The sequence below is a fragment of the Sphaeramia orbicularis genome, chromosome 11, assembly GCF_902148855.1.
Source record: "Sphaeramia orbicularis chromosome 11, fSphaOr1.1, whole genome shotgun sequence".
NCBI lineage: Eukaryota > Metazoa > Chordata > Actinopteri > Kurtiformes > Apogonidae > Sphaeramia > Sphaeramia orbicularis.
Genome location: NC_043967.1, coordinates 52,617,099 through 52,632,797, shown reverse-complemented (window position 1 = coordinate 52,632,797; position 15,699 = coordinate 52,617,099). Strand labels below are relative to the sequence as shown.

The 15,699-nt window shown below is 38.5% G+C and overlaps 4 protein-coding genes across 11 annotated transcripts in view; 3 read left to right on the top strand and 1 right to left on the bottom strand.

Annotated features, from left to right (window-relative positions):
* Positions 1–4,607, top strand: part of LOC115428094 (zinc finger protein 569-like) — a 34,321-nt gene extending 29,714 nt beyond the window's left edge. Inside the window, exon 5 of the mRNA XM_030146927.1 lies at positions 4,265–4,607. The gene's annotated coding sequence lies outside the window, so the exon portion shown is untranslated. The remainder of the gene's footprint in view (positions 1–4,264) is intronic.
* LOC115428086 (glutamic acid-rich protein-like) overlaps positions 1–15,699 on the bottom strand; it is a 657,495-nt gene that overhangs the window by 153,920 nt on the left and 487,876 nt on the right. The window lies entirely within an intron of this gene.
* LOC115428064 (zinc finger protein 37-like) overlaps positions 1–15,699 on the top strand; it is a 161,745-nt gene that overhangs the window by 111,147 nt on the left and 34,899 nt on the right. The window lies entirely within an intron of this gene.
* Positions 12,489–15,699, top strand: part of LOC115428071 (zinc finger MYM-type protein 1) — a 179,357-nt gene continuing 176,146 nt past the window's right edge. For 7 of the 8 annotated variants that reach the window (XM_030146887.1, XM_030146891.1, XM_030146892.1 and 4 more), the window contains exon 1: positions 12,489–14,885. In XM_030146887.1, coding sequence (XP_030002747.1) covers positions 12,932–14,881 — 1,950 coding nt within the window. In that variant the 5' untranslated portion in view covers positions 12,489–12,931 and the 3' untranslated portion in view covers positions 14,882–14,885. Of the gene's footprint in view, positions 14,886–15,555; positions 15,656–15,699 lie in introns of those variants that run through there. The other variant, XM_030146888.1, reaches the window with a different exon arrangement.

Here is a 15,699-nt window from a genome sequence, read left to right as displayed (position 1 = left end):
CCAGTGCTTAACAAATGTATCAGACCATCTTTCCCTATTTGAGTTCATCCACCATCATGAAGTTTTTTTTAAAGCAGACTCTTTGATTTTCTATGAGCTTTGGAAGTTTTACCATTTTCAACAGGAATGTTTACAATCTTCGGCAACTGTGGCATAAACTTCACATTGGGTGGTGGTCTAATATATTAATGTTACTCTGACAACGGAGCTAACAAAAAATGTTAATTCAATACTGCTACATTTTTTTTAAAAATTCCTTTTCTGGTTCCTCCTGATCATCTGTAGTCTTTTATTTTGTAGGAGCTTTCATGACGTCACGAATGCACTCTGACCCCAAAGCGTTGAAGCCTCTAATTTTACATGGTTTATATCCAATGAAAGTCCTCCGTTTTCTGCTTTATTTTTCAGCCAAACCAGTAGAACCTCTGTATCCGGATGAAACCAACTGACTGAACTTTGTTCTATTCACATTCTGTGTCTGTTTTACAACTGATTTATTGATTTTTCGCTCAGTGTTGCTAAAGTTAGCTTAGCTCGCTAGCTGCTAACAGACCTGTCAGTGTGTGATGAAGACGAACTGTTTCTGAAGGAGTTTTTGGAAGGAAAGGTGGAAAAATGTGCCAAAAAGTGCAGGTTCTGAGATCACTGGTGGAGAAGAGACTAAGTGCAGCTGCTGAAGAGATATTTGGGCTGTTTGAAAGAACCATAGCAGAGTACGAGGAGGAACTTTGTCAAACTAAAGAAGAAAACCAGAGACAAAGACAAATACTGGACTGTGTTTGGAATCCAAGAGTCCTGTTACACAAAACAGGTTTGAACACATTTATCTCTAGCATAGCTAAAGGTCTTAATGGAAAATAAACGGCATACTTTTCAATTATTTAAGCTTCACATACCTACCACTATTTTTGTGATGACTGCCAAATAATGTTGTTTCTCTGGATTTGACTTTTTTTTAAGTGATTTATTAAAAATGTATTAATATTTTCCCCTGCTTTTTTGATTTTTCTGTGAAAATCTGATATATTTCTTTGTTGAAGTTACTGCTCATTTAGATATGCATCAAAGCCAGAGTAAATTCAAAGGTTATTTTATCAAAGCAGAGAAAACTGGAGAAAATGAGACTTTTTTGCAGGACAACCTATCATTAACTTAACTTAAAGCAAGTGTCTCCATCCACTGTCATTTATCAAACTCCATGGGTTTTACTGGTGACTCAGTGTTGTAGAAGATGACAGTCTTTTTATGTTCACTACAGAGCCTTTGAATGACCAAATGGGTCATATCTGATGAATGTGAAAAGGTGATAAACTGCATTTTACATCAGTTATTTACCTGTAATGATAGCATTAGTCGGTGAACAGCTATTAGACACTTTAGATCAGCATATGCTTGTGGATGTTCAGGCTTTGAATGGTTAATATAGGATATTTTTATTTCCAAGTATTTCAAATATTTTGAAATGTTAAATGTCACATTTATTTTATAAATGAAGTCTGATGTTTGATCTCTTTACAAAAATATGACCTCCTCCTACATACAGGTCTAAAACACAGTTTTCTGAGGTGTATCAATATTTATCTAATCAATACATTTATCTTTATCACGACTCTTTTGTCACCGATTTCTGTTCATTATACAAGACTTAGGTTTTTCTAGGCTGTTACTTCAAGGTCAAAAATAATTATTATCTCGGGGGGTGGGGGGGTGGTGGTTTCTTCCTGTCAGAGCTGTTTAAACTCTTCCAATAGAATTGACAGTATTATCACCAAAATCTGACTGTAACTGAAAAGTCTAACTGTATTTCCTTGTATCCTACAGACGTCCAGCAGCTGTTGGTGGTTGAAGAGGTTTGTTCTGAGCAGCAGGAGTGGAATTACATTGTGGACCAGAAGGAACCAGTACCAGAACCCCCGCACATTAAAGAGGAACAGGAGGAACTGTGGACCAGCCAGGAAGCTAATATCACCAAGTTCCCATCCACTCCTGTCCCTGTGAAGAGAGAAAATGATAATGAGAAAGTTAAGTCCTCACAGCTTAATCAAAGACAAACTGAGGAGAACAAAGAAGAAGCAAATAAAGTGGACTGTGGAGGATCAGAACCAGCCAGCAGCTTCCATCCACATAGACATTTACAAACAAAAACTGGTGAGCAGAATAAAGACTCTGAGGAAACCGAGGACAGCGATGAAGACCAGACCCTGAACCACAAACCTGAGTCAAAGCTTCCAACAAACAGCTCAACTAAACAGAGGGAAACAGAAACTGATGGAGACGACAGTGGAGGATCAGAGCCAGACATTAACCTGGTCCACATGGAGAGTGTAAAGGGAAGAACCTTTGACAGTAAGAGTTTACTGGAGGAACACATGGACACTCACACAGGACAGAAACTGGTTGGTTCTTCTGAATGTGAAGCAACATTTTCTCAGAAGAAAAACACAGCCCAGGAAACCAACTCACCCAGAGACATGATGATGAATAATACGACTCCAAGTGTTGTGGGATGTGAAAAGAAGGTATACCGGTGCTCTGTATGCTCGAAAACATTCTGCCAGAAGTTGTATTTTGAAATCCACATGAGAATCCACACTGGAGAGAAGCCATTTTGTTGTTCAGTTTGTGGAATCAGATTCAAACAGAAGTCTTGTTTACGCAGTCACATGAAGTCCCACACAGGAGAAAAACCATTCAGATGTTCACTGTGTCAAAAGTGTTTTGGAAGCAGAAGTCAGGTCAGGAGACACATGAGAATCCACACTGATGAGAAACCATTCAGCTGTTCACTGTGTCACAAACGTTTTAGAGACCGAAGTGAGGTCAGGAGACACATGAGAATCCACACAGGAGAGAAACCATTCAGCTGTTCAGAATGTAGTAGAAGCTTTACTCAGAGGACAAGTTTGAACAATCACATGAGAGTCCACACAGGAGAGAAACCTTTTAGCTGTGTAGTTTGTCAGAAACGCTTCACACATAAACATCATCTTCATTCACATGTAAGGGTCCATTCTAGAGTGTTACGACCCTGAGGTCGTATATGTATATCTGTGGTTTATTATGTTATCCCACACTGGCCTGTAGAGGGCCAGTGGTGTATATGTGTGTGCTGAAGTCCAGGTGGCTGTCACCGATTGGAGGAACGTGCGTCTTGTGGATTGGCCAGCCTGGAGTGCATTGACCGCTAATTGGTGGAGGAAGACGGTGTCCACCCTTAAAACAGCATGATGACAGCCCAGCCCCACTCCTCGACCTCGCCCTTCTCCCAACCAACGCCGCCAGTTTTGTGTTATGATTTGTGTGAGAGAGTTTTTTGGCATTTTGATATTTGTATTTAATCACATTGTAAATAGTTTATAGCCACCGCAGCACTTGTTAAGGGTGAGAAGTCTATTTTATTTTCGTCACGTTTTCTCCTGTTTTGAGTTAGGAGGCCAGGTTAGACCTGTGTATTTTGGTTTCTTTATTTTGACTAGGGGAAGTATAGAGTGTTTGAGTTGGTTTTGTTTGTTATTTTTTCCACTGCTCACCCTAAAATAAATAAATTGCTGCTTGGCTTTAATTTAACATCACCTGTCACTGTCTTCCTTGGGAGTGGGATTCGAGTGGGAGTCATTTTATGTTATGCCCTTTTGTACCCCTAGACAAGAGCGTAACAGAGAGAATAGACAGAATGTCACATTCACAGGAATCAGACCAACACAGACTAAAGAACATGAAGAATAATGATACAGTAAAATTTTTGAGGAAAATCTGCATAAATAATTTTAACTGATATATTTTTCCCACGTTTATTTTTCTTAATTATTTTTCCATGGTGCCATTTTTTTAATTGAATGAATGTAAATGCATCCTTTGTCTGTTCTCTTCTTTTTGTAATTGGAAGACTTTTTTTTTTTTTTTTTTTTACTGAGATAGTATTTGAGGAGTCTGGCTAACAGGATCCAAATTATCACAACAGCTGAGAACTGGAGGTGAAAGAAGTTAAAATAACACAATAAAAACATTTGTCGATAGTTTCAACCATGTCCTCACAAACTTATCTTGAAATCACATTATTCATATCTGAAATTCATTTATAACTCTATAATAAGCATAATTGTTGAAAGTAATGTGTAAAAGTAATAAAGAAATAACTTCTAAATCTACATAACTGAACATCAGACTCAATGTAATGAATCAGTAAATGTGGAACTGAACACAGGATGAAAAACAGCTTTTTGTCTTCTACAGAAAGAAACTGTTCCAGTCTCGACTAATTCAGGCTCAATCAAAAACCTGAAATCAGAATTTGTCAGAATCACATCAGGATGTTGAGTTACACTATTCAGACAAAGGTATTGGGACATACTGAATTCAGGTGTTTCAATAGTAATAGCGGGTGGGGCTATAAAACAATGACTAATGTCTTAATATAATTTCATATTAAAATAAATATTTGTATTTCATCTTTAGAGCTAATTTTGTCTACATTGTCATCTACATGTACAAAATGCAGACTTTAATTTTACGTAATGTTGAAATTTTTTCAGTATTATAATTGTTTTAAATATTTTACCTCTAGAAAATCTGAGTGAAATCATTTACCATCACTTACTTCACCCAAACATGGAAAAAGTCAAGATGTGAGTGGAGGAAATGGATTTGAGAGATATTCCACAGTTCATCTGTTCATCTGCTTGTATCAGACATCATAGACAGCAGAACAGAACATGTTTCACCACATGTACCGATGAGTCTCAGCCTGTTAATTCTAGAATCTGAACTTTGAGGAGAACACAGATTACAAATGTGTTCTCCAATCTAGATACAGTGAAAAGTCCAGATTTCAGCTTTGTATCATTTTGGACTGAACCAAGTATTTGGCTGTATATACTGACTTGTCTTTAACATCCTGATGGGCTGAAGAAGTTCAGATTTGGAATTTGTGCATCTGATTGAGGTAAAACCAGATATTTTTCACCAATTAGCAAAATCATTGTTTGTCAGTGACATCAAACTAATTGTAAAAAATTCTGATGCTTGCAATTTTTAGCTTTTGAGCTCTTATTTTACTGTCTGTTGTTTATCTACTACCAGCACCAGCTTCTGCCAATAATACCAGGAGTTTGTTTGTGTGGATTAGTTTGTACAACTCCAGTGCTTAACAAATGTGTCAGACCATCTTTCCATATTTGAGTTCATCCACTATCATGAAGTGTTTTAAAGCAGACTCTTTGATTTTCTATGAGCTTTGGAAGTTTTACCATTTTCAACAGGAATGTTAATCATCTACAGCAGCTGTGGTTTCAACTTCACATTGGGTGGTGGTCTAATACATTAATGTTACTCTGACAATAGAGCTAACAAAAAATGTTAATTCACTACTGCTACATTAAAAAAAAAATCGTTTTCTGGTTCCTCCTGATCATCTGTAGTCTTTTATTTTGTAGGAGCTTTCATGACGTCACGAATGCACTCTGACCCCGAAACCGCTAAAGCCTCTCTAACTTTACATGTTTTATATCCGATGAAAGTCCTCTGTTTTCGGCTTTATTTTTCAACCAAACCAGTTGAACCTCTGTATCCGGATGAAAACAACTGACTAAACTTTGTTTTGTTCACATTCTGTGTCTGTTTTACTACTGATTTATCGATTTTTCGCTCAGTGATGCTAAAGTTAGCTTAGCTCGCTAGCTGCTAACAGACCTGTCAGTGTGTGATGAAGACGAACTGTTTCTGAAGGAGTTTTTGGGAAGAAAAGGTGGAAAAATGGGCCAAAAAGTGCAGATTCTGAGATCACTGGTGGAGAAGAGACTAAGTGCAGCTGCTGAAGAGATATTTGGGCTGTTTGAAAGAACCATAGCAGAGTACGAGGAGGAACTTTGTCGAACTAAAGAAGAAAACCAGAGACAAAGACAAATACTGGACTCTGTTTGGAATCCAGGAGTCCTGTTACACAAAACAGGTTTGAACACATTTATCTCCAGTTTAGCCAAAGGTCTTAATGGAAATGAAACAACATATATACATTTTAGTCATTTAAGCTTCACATACCTACCACTATTTTTGTGATGACTGCCAAATAATGTTTTTTCTCCGGATTGGACTTTTTAAAGTGATTTATTACCATTAATTAGTATTATCCCCTGCGTTTTTTATTCTTCAGTGAAAATCTGATATATTTCTTTGTTCATTTCACTGCTCATGTAGATGTGCATAAAACCCAGAGTAAATTCAAAGGTTATTTTATCAAAGCAGAGAAAACTGGAGAAAATGAGACTTTTTTGCAGGAAAACCTATCATTAACTTAACTTAAAGCAAGTGTCTCCATCCACTGTCATTTATCAAACTCCATGGGTTTTACTGGTGACTCAGTGTTGTAGAAGATGACAGTCTTTTTACGTTCACTACAGAGCCTTTGAATGACCAAATGGGTCATATCTGATGAACGTGATAAGGTGATAAACTGCATTTTACATCAGTTATTTACCTGTAATGATAGCATTAGTCGGTGAACAGCTATTAGACACTTTAGATCAGCATATGCTTGTGGATGTTCAGGCTTTGAATGGCTAATACAGGATATTTTCATTTCCAAGTATTACAATTATTTTGAAATGTTAAATGTCACATTTATTTAATAAATGAAATCTGATGTTTGTTTGATCTCTTTACAAAAATATGACCTCCTCCTACATACAGGTCTAAAACACAGTTTTCTGACGTGTGTCATGATTTATCTAATCAATACATTTATCTTTATCACTACTCTTTTGTCACCGATTTCTGTTCATTACAAAAGCCTTAGGTTTTTCTAGGCTGATACTTCAAAAAATATTTCTTATCTCCGGGGGGGGGGGGATTCTTCCTGTCAGAGCTGTTTAAACTCTTCCAATAGAACTGACAGTATCATCACCAAAATCTGACTGTAACTGAAAAGTCTAACTGTATTTCCTTGTATCCTACAGACGTCCAGCAGCTGTTGGTGGTTGAAGAGGTTTGTTCTGAGCAGCAGGAGTGGAATTCCATTGTGGACCAGAAGGAACCAGCACCAGAGCCCCCACACATTAAAGAGGAACAGGAGGAACTGTGGACCAGCCAGGAAGCTAATATCACCAAGTTCCCATCCACTCCTGTCCCTGTGAAGAGTAAAGATGATGATGAGAAGAAAGTTAAGTCCTCACAGCTTAGTCAAAGACACACTGTGGAGAACAAAGAGGAAGCAAATAAAATAGATTGTGGAGGATCAGAACCAGCCAGCAGCTTCCATCCACATAGACATTTACAAACAAAAATGGATGAGCAGAATGAAGACTCCGAGGAAACCGAGGACAGCGATGAAGACCAGACCCTGAACCACAAACCTGAGTCAAAGCTTCCAACAAACAGCTCAACTAAACAGAGGGAAACAGAAACTGATGGAGACAATGGTGGAGGATCAGAGCCAGACATTATCCTGGTTCATATGGAGAATGTAAAGGGAAGAACCTTTGACAGTAAGAGTTTTCTGGAGGAACACATGGACACTCAAACAGGACAGAAACTGGTTGGTTCTTCTGAATATGAAACATTTTTGCCGAAAAAAAATACAACACAGGAAACAAACTCACCCAGAGACATGATTACGAATACTGACTTTACTCAAAGTGATGTGGGATGGGAAAAGAACCTTTACTATTGCTCTGTGTGCTCAAAAACATTCTGCCAGAAGTCGTATTTTGAAATGCACATGAGAATCCACACTGGAGAGAAGCCATTTTGTTGTTCAGTTTGTGGAAGCAGATTCAAACAGAAGTCAAGTTTATGTAGTCACATGACATCCCACACAGGAGAAAAACCATACAGTTGTTCACTGTGTCACAAATGTTTTAGAGACAGGAGTAACTTCAAGAGACACATGAAAGCCCACACAGGAGAGAGACCTTTCAGCTGTGTAGTCTGTCAGAAATGCTTCAAACAGAAACATCATCTTCAGACACATATGAAGATCCACGCAAGAGAATGGACTGAATGATACATTCACAGGAATTAGACCAACAGAGACTAAAGACCATGAAGAAAACTGATACAGAAGCATTATAGAGGAAAATATGTTCAAATAATTTGAACAATTTTTTTCTTCATATTTTCTATGTTTTGTATTATTTTCTAATTGGTTGCTTTTTTTTTTATTAAATTAATGTAAATATTCCCTTTGTATGTTCTCTTCTCTTTGTAATTAGAAGAAAAGATTGATTTATTTTTTTCTGAAATCAGCAGTTGAAAAGTTAGACTAACAGGATCCAAATTATCACATCAGCTTAGAACTAGAGGTGAAAGAGGTTAAAGCCAACACAATAAGAATGTTTGCTGATAGTTTCCACCATGTCCCTCAGTTCTTTTCTAGAAATCACATTATGCATGTCTGACATTAGTCTTTGGTTTTATGAGAAACATATTTGTTGAAAATAACATGTAAATCAAAGTAGTAAATCCATAACATAAATCTATAACATCAGACTCTGTAATAAATCAGTAAATGTGGAACTGGACACACGACAGCAAAACAGAACTTTTCGTCTGCTACTGAAGGAAAAAAATTCTATTCACACTACAAATCAGGCTGAATCAAAAACTTGAAATCAGAATTTTGTCAAAATAACAGGAAATGGATTTTAGAAACATTCTAAAAAAAATTTCTTCATCAGCTTGTATCAGACATGATAGAGAACAGAACAGAAGATGTTGCACCACACGTACAAATGAATCTCAATCTGTTAATGTTAGACTGAACTTTTAGGACAATAAAGATCACAAATGTGTTCTCCAATCTGGATACACTGGGGACGTCCAGATTTTAGCTTTTTATCACTTTGAACTGAACCAAATAATTCTGTCAGGTGTTGGAACCATCTGAATGCTGATTATTTAGAATTTTTAGAATTAATACACTGATTGATGTGCTGCAAATGGATATATATTGACTTGTCTGTAACATCCTGATGGGTGGGAGAAGTTCAGATTTCAGATTAGGAATTAATGCATCTGATTGAGGTAAAAGTAGATATTTTTCACCAATTAGCAAAATCATTGTCAGTTACATAAAACTAGTTGTAAAAAATTTGAATGCCTTCAATTTTTTTTTTTACTTTTGAGCTCTTATTTTACAGTTTGTTGTTTATCTACTACCAGCATCAGCTTCTGCCAATAATACCAGCTGTTTGTTTTTGTGGATTAGTGGTTTGGTACAAATCCAGTTCTTAACAAATTTATCAGACCACCTTTTCTTATTTGAGCCCATCCAGCATCAAGAAGTGCTTTAAAGTGGACTCTTTCATTTGCAGTGAACTTTTGACATTTTACCTTTTTCAACAGGAATTAGGAAGTTCATGTATTAACCATTACAGAAACAGTAACAACAATTTTGGTAAATATCTGTGTTAATAATCTAGACCAGCTGTGACATAAATTTCACATTGGGTGGTGGTCTCATACATTATTGTTACTCTGACAATGGAGCTAACAGAAAACGTCAACTCAAAAATGCTATATTTTAAAGAATGACTAGTTTTCTTTTCCTTCTGATTATCTGTAGTCTTTTATTTCGTAGGCGTGGCCATGACGTCACGAATACACTCTGTTCCCGGAAGCGATAATGCGTCTCTAACTTCACATGATTAATTTCTCTTGAAAGTCCTCCGTTTTCTCTTGTATATTGTTTGTTTAAGTCCAGCTGAACCCGGAGAACCCCTCTATCCAGACGAAATCGACTTACTGGAAATTGTTCTGTTTACATTCCGTGTCGGTTTTACTTCCGATTTATCTCTTATTAGCTCACTGTTGCTAAAGTTAGCTTAGCTCGCTAACTGCTAACAGACCTGCCAGTATGCGATGGAGATAAACTGTGTTTCTGTCGGAGACTGTGTGAAGAAAAAGTGAATAATGTCCCAAAAAGTGCAGATTCTGAGACCGTTGGTGGAGCAGAGACTAACTGCAGCCGCTGAAGAGATATTTGGGTTGTTTGAAAGAACCATAGCAGAGTACGAGGAGGAACTTTGTCGAACTAAAGAAGAAAACCAGAGACAAAGACAAATACTGGACTGTGTTTGGAATCCGACAGTCCTGATACACAAAACAGGTTTGAACACATTTGACTCTAGTTTAGCCAAAGAAAAAAAATGCTCTGTTTTACTGTGCTGTCTGTCATTCTCTCTTACTCTTCTTTGAAATTTGCTTTTCAGTGTTAAGATGTTTTAAATAATGATATTAAAAGTAATAACAATGTCTTTATCCTAAATCTGTCCAAAGCATTAAATTTAACTGCATCCACCCACTCCCTTGTAGGTTGAGTTGCAAGTAGGTTGAGTTACTAGTAAGCCAGGAGGCTCATATCATCCCTGATTGTCACTGATGAACAGTAGTCTAAATGATCAAGTGACCTTTATGGTGTGTTGTTTCTGTTGAATCACATGAGGTTGTTACCAATCATTAACTGATAAAATGCAGTGAAATTGGGTAAAGGCAGGACAAATGTTGCTGTTCCTATTACAAGCGTGTGCTTGTTGAACAGTTGTGATAAATGACTTACTGTCTTTCACTCATTATGGTTTTACCGTATTATTGGCGGGGACATGTCCCCCCAAGGATTTCCACCTATGGACATGACACACCCCTGTGGAGATCCAGTGGAAGAAGTAAGAATGTCAGACATGATATTATTGATGCTTACATGTTGTGATCTTTTGTCAGGAAATCCATCAGCCAACAGATCAGTCCTGGTTCAGTGGTGTGGCTCTGTAAGTTTCTGCTAAAATATGTGGCTGAATGCAGTTAAAAACTGGTGAGAAATCCATAAAAAAATGACTTGCAAAGGTCTTGTACCTTCTAACTAAGATAAAACCATGTTCAACAGGGTGCCTATGGCATTTTGAAAAGCTCTACCTCTCCTGTACGCAAACTGGTGTGGATCCAATTTGTCCTGAACAGTGTTCAAAAGTACAATATTTTTTTCAACAGACTTCATAACCAGAGATGTCAGTGCCACAGGTCTATAGTCATTTAGTGACTTTAAACATTTAATTTTGGGCACAGGGACAATTGTTGAGGTTTTCCTGTGGTTTTTCATTTAGTGCTCATGTAGATGTCAGTAAAACTCAGAGTAAATTTACAGGTTATTTTATCAAAGCAGAGAAAACTGAAGAAAAGTAGGTAACAAGTGAACACAATTAATAAAATTAACCGAACAAAAACAAGTGTGTCCATCCGCTGTCACTTATCAAACTCCATGGGATTTACTGGTGAATCAATGTTGTAGTAGATGACGGTTTTTCCACGTTCACTACAAAGCCTCTGAATGTCCAAGTGGGTCATATCTGATGACCATGAAAAGATGACAAACTGTATTTTACATCAGTTGTTTACATGCATTGATAGGTTTAGTGGATCAACAGGTATTGATCATTTTTGATCGGTAGATGCTTTTGGATTTTTGGGCTTTTAAAGGTTAATATAGGATATTTTCATTTCCTACACTAATAGTTTATTCTTACAAATAATTTGAAATTTAAACTGTAACATGTATTTGATGAATGAAAACTGATTGCTCCATTAACAAATGTATTACCTTTTCCTACATACAGGTCTAGATCACACTTTTCCTAAGGCTTTAGGAGTGTGTATCATTATGATGTGTTGAATCAATACACTCTTTATCACTACTGTTTTCTCACTGACTCCTGTTCAGTACTGAAAGTTTAGGTTTTTAATGGCCGATAGTTTACTTCATTTTTTTAGTCTCTTACAATAGAACTGACAGTATCATCACCAAAATCTAACAGTAACTGAAAAGTCTAACTGTTTTTCCTTGTATCCTACAGATGTCCAGCAGCTGTTGGTCGTTGAAGAGGTTTCTTCTGAGCAGCAGGAGTGGAATTCTATTGTGAACCAGGAAGAACCAGTACCAGAACCCCCACACATTAAAGAGGAACAAGAGGAACTGTGGACCAGCCAGGAAATTAATATCACCAAGTTACCATCCACTTCTGTCCCTGTAAAGAGTGAAGATGATGATGAGAAAGTTAAGTCTTCACAGCTGAATCAAACGCAAACTGAGGAGAACAAAGTGGAAGCAAATAAAGTGGACTGTGGAGGATCAGAACCAGCCAGCAGCTTCCATCCATATAGACATTTACAAATAAAAATTGGTGAGCAGAATGAAGACTGTGAGGAAACCGAGGACAGTGATGAAGACCAGACCCTGAACCACAAACCTGAGTCAAAGCTGCCAACAAACAGCTCAATTGAACAGATGGAAACAGAAACTGATGGGGACGACGGTGGAGGATCAGATCCAGACATTAACCTGGTCCACATGGAGAGGGTAAGGAGAAGAACCCTTGACAGTAAGAGTTTACTGGAGGAACACATGGACACTCACACAGGACAGAAACTGGTTGGTTCTTCTGAATATGAAGCAACATTTTCTCAGAATAAAAACACGACACAGGAAACCAATTCACCCAGAGACATGATGAACAATACTGACTTGATGCCAAGTGATGCGGGATGTGAAAAAAAAACTGTACCACTGCTCTGTATGCTCGAAGACATACTGCCAGAAGTCAAATTTAAAACGCCACAAGAGAATCCACACTGGAGAGAAACCTTTGAGCTATTTAGTTTGTCAGAATCACTTCACACATAAACATCAGGTTCAAATACGTATGAAGATCCACACCACGAGAGCAGAGTATGAGGAGGGACTTTGTCGAACTGAAGAAAAAATGGAAATGGCTGAAAACGATAGTGATGTTGTGGCTACTTTACTAGCGTCACCTTTTCAAGCCGAACGTTCACAGAAAAACTTCAAATAATAAAAAACGGAAGGCCAACTCCAGAACTGGACTTGAAGGAAAAAGTAGATAAAGTGGAAAGGCATTTCAAGACTGAAAATTATCAGCGCTATCCTTGGATGACGGGCTGTAAGAAAACAAACAGACTGTTCTGTTGGAGTTGTTTGCTTTTTACAAGTGATAAGTCATCCACCTGGGTCAGCAGTGGATTCATCAGCCTTACAAATCTGTCAAAGTCAGCCCATCGTCATCAAAATTCTGCAACACACCTGCAAGCAACAGTCTGTTTGAAAACTTTCGGGGACAGTAGTGTTGATCTTCACCTTGATGAGCAGCGCTGTAATTATGCAGCAGCCCACAACAACAAGGTCAGGCAGAACAGAGAGATCCTCAAGCGTCTCATCAATGTCGTCACATTTCTTGGAAAGCAAGAGCTGGCTTTTCGAGGACATGATGTGAGTAAAGATTCTGAAAACAAGGGGAACTACTTGGAGTTACTGGAGTTTTTGGCAGAATATGATAGCCCTCTGCGCTGCCATCTGGATATGGCCACTGTGTTCATTGGCACTTCCAGCAAAATTCAGAATAACCTGATTCAAGCGGTGGCAGATGTAATGACTGAAGCCATGAAAGCGGAGGTGAGGGAAACACCATTTGTTTCTGTTATGGTTGACGAGACAACTGATGTAAACAATACCGCTCAGATGTCATATGTCCTGCGTTACACCACTGATGGTGACGTGAAGGAGAGGTTTTTCCAGTTTAGTGATGTTAGTGGTGATAAGTGTGCAGAAGCCATAGCTGGTCAGGTTTTGGAGTTTCTGGAGGACTGTGGCTGCACCGATAAAGTTATTGCCCAATGTTACGATGGAGCCACTGTCATGGCCTCTGGATTGAATGGAGTGCAAGCTAAAATAAAGGAAAAAATACCCCAAGCTCTCTTCGTTCACTGTTGTTCACATTCTCTGAACCTTGTCATGTCCCAAGGTGCTTCTAAAATTAAAGAGTGCAAAATTTTTTTCTCACATCTAAATGACTTAGCAGCCTTTTTCTCCAAATCAGCTAAACGCATGAAACTACTCGATGAAATATGCCAGCAAAGACTGCCAAGAGTGACCACCACACAGTGGAACTTTTCATCATGTTTGGTTTGCGCTGTGTATGAGCGGAGAGAGGAACTCTTGGAGCTCTTTGAATTCATTCTTGACAACCCCAGTGATTTTGATGATGATACTGTACACAGTGCTGATGGATACATGACATTGCTGTCAGGCTTCGAGTTCTGCTTTCTACTCGCCATGTTCAACTCATTGTTTGCCTACTCCAACGTGCTATTTAGGATCTTGCAGAATAATGAGTATGACATGCAGTTTTGTTTGTCTAGCATTGATGACTTTTGCAGCGCCACAGAGAAAGAAAAGGCCAGTTTTGACTCCATCTATGAGGACACTGTGCGCAAAGTTGGGGATCCATGCAGGCACAGGGCATGGAGGGTTGGAGATGTGCGCGTAGCGTACCAGCAGCTGCACAGTGAAATTTTGAACAATATTCTCACTCAACTGAGGAACAGGTTCAAGGATCATGAAAAGCTGTTATTCCTTGCCTTACTGGACCCAAAGAAGTTTGCCTCATACAGAAAAAATTTCCCCAACTCTGAGTTTGAAAGCCTTGCTGCAAACTACGGCCTGCACTTTGACCTTCCCAGGCTCAAGACTGAACTGACAGTCATGTACAACATGTCAATCTTTGAGGCAAAGAGCCCGTTAGACCTGCACCGCTTTCTGACAGTTAAAGAGTTGACTGAGAGCATGCAGCAGCTGTTTCGCCTCACCTCTCTGATACTGACCATACCTGTGTCCACCTCCTTTGTTGAGCGGTCTTTCTCAGCCCTGAAGCGCATCAAGACACACACCAGGAGCAGTACCGGACAGGATTGCCTGGGAGCTTTGGCACTGATGTCAATAGAGAGAGGACTTCTTTTGGAGCTCAAGTCAAAAGATAAACTTCATGACACTGCCATTGCCCACTTCATGAAGAAAGATCAACGGATGGACTTTGTTTTCATGTAGTAAGGTAGGCCTTTGTTATAAGACAGCTTGATTATTATTCACACTTGATTATTATTACTATGCTGGGGCATCCTATATTTTTGTGACTTTTTTTTATTTGACATAGGTATTTAATGAAATAGTCATTGTGCCGTGTGTAATTACTGTTTTGGATGGAGAGTTATTTGGGCTTCTGTTACCAGCCTTGTGTAACCTTTGGTGTATTGTGCATTTAAAATGGGATTTTGGTTGAATGATGCTCATGAATTTTTGACTTGGTCAGTGTGTGTGTCATTTGTAATGCGCAGTGATTTCATGGCGCTGTCTATGGTGATTAAATGAGCCTTGGTCTCCCTGTAAGAGTCGTATGATGTTGGCCTCGGAGGATGTTTATGCAATTTATATTTGTAGCCTAAATGATCTCCAGTTTTTGTGAAATTTATGTAGAACAGGTTGCTTGTTGTGGAGAGTTGTTGACATCCCCATTATTGTTAATTAGAGGGTTACAGCTGTTGAGCACTTTAAATTCATCATGCTTTTGTTTTGTTTTGTTCTTTTGGCAATGAAGACGTCTTTTCTTGATGATTGCCAAGGGTGAAGGCCTGGCAGAAGTGCTCACGGTTCACCACTGTGGTATTATCACCAAAATCTAACTGTAATTGAAAAGACTAACTGTATTTCCTTGTATCCTACAGATGTCCAGCAGCTGTCAATGGTTAAAGAAGACGTTTCTCCTGAGCAGCAGGAGTGGAATCCCATTGTGGACCAGGAGGAACCAGAACCAGAGCCCCCACATATTAAAGAGGAACTGTGGACCAGCCAGGAAGCTAATATCACCA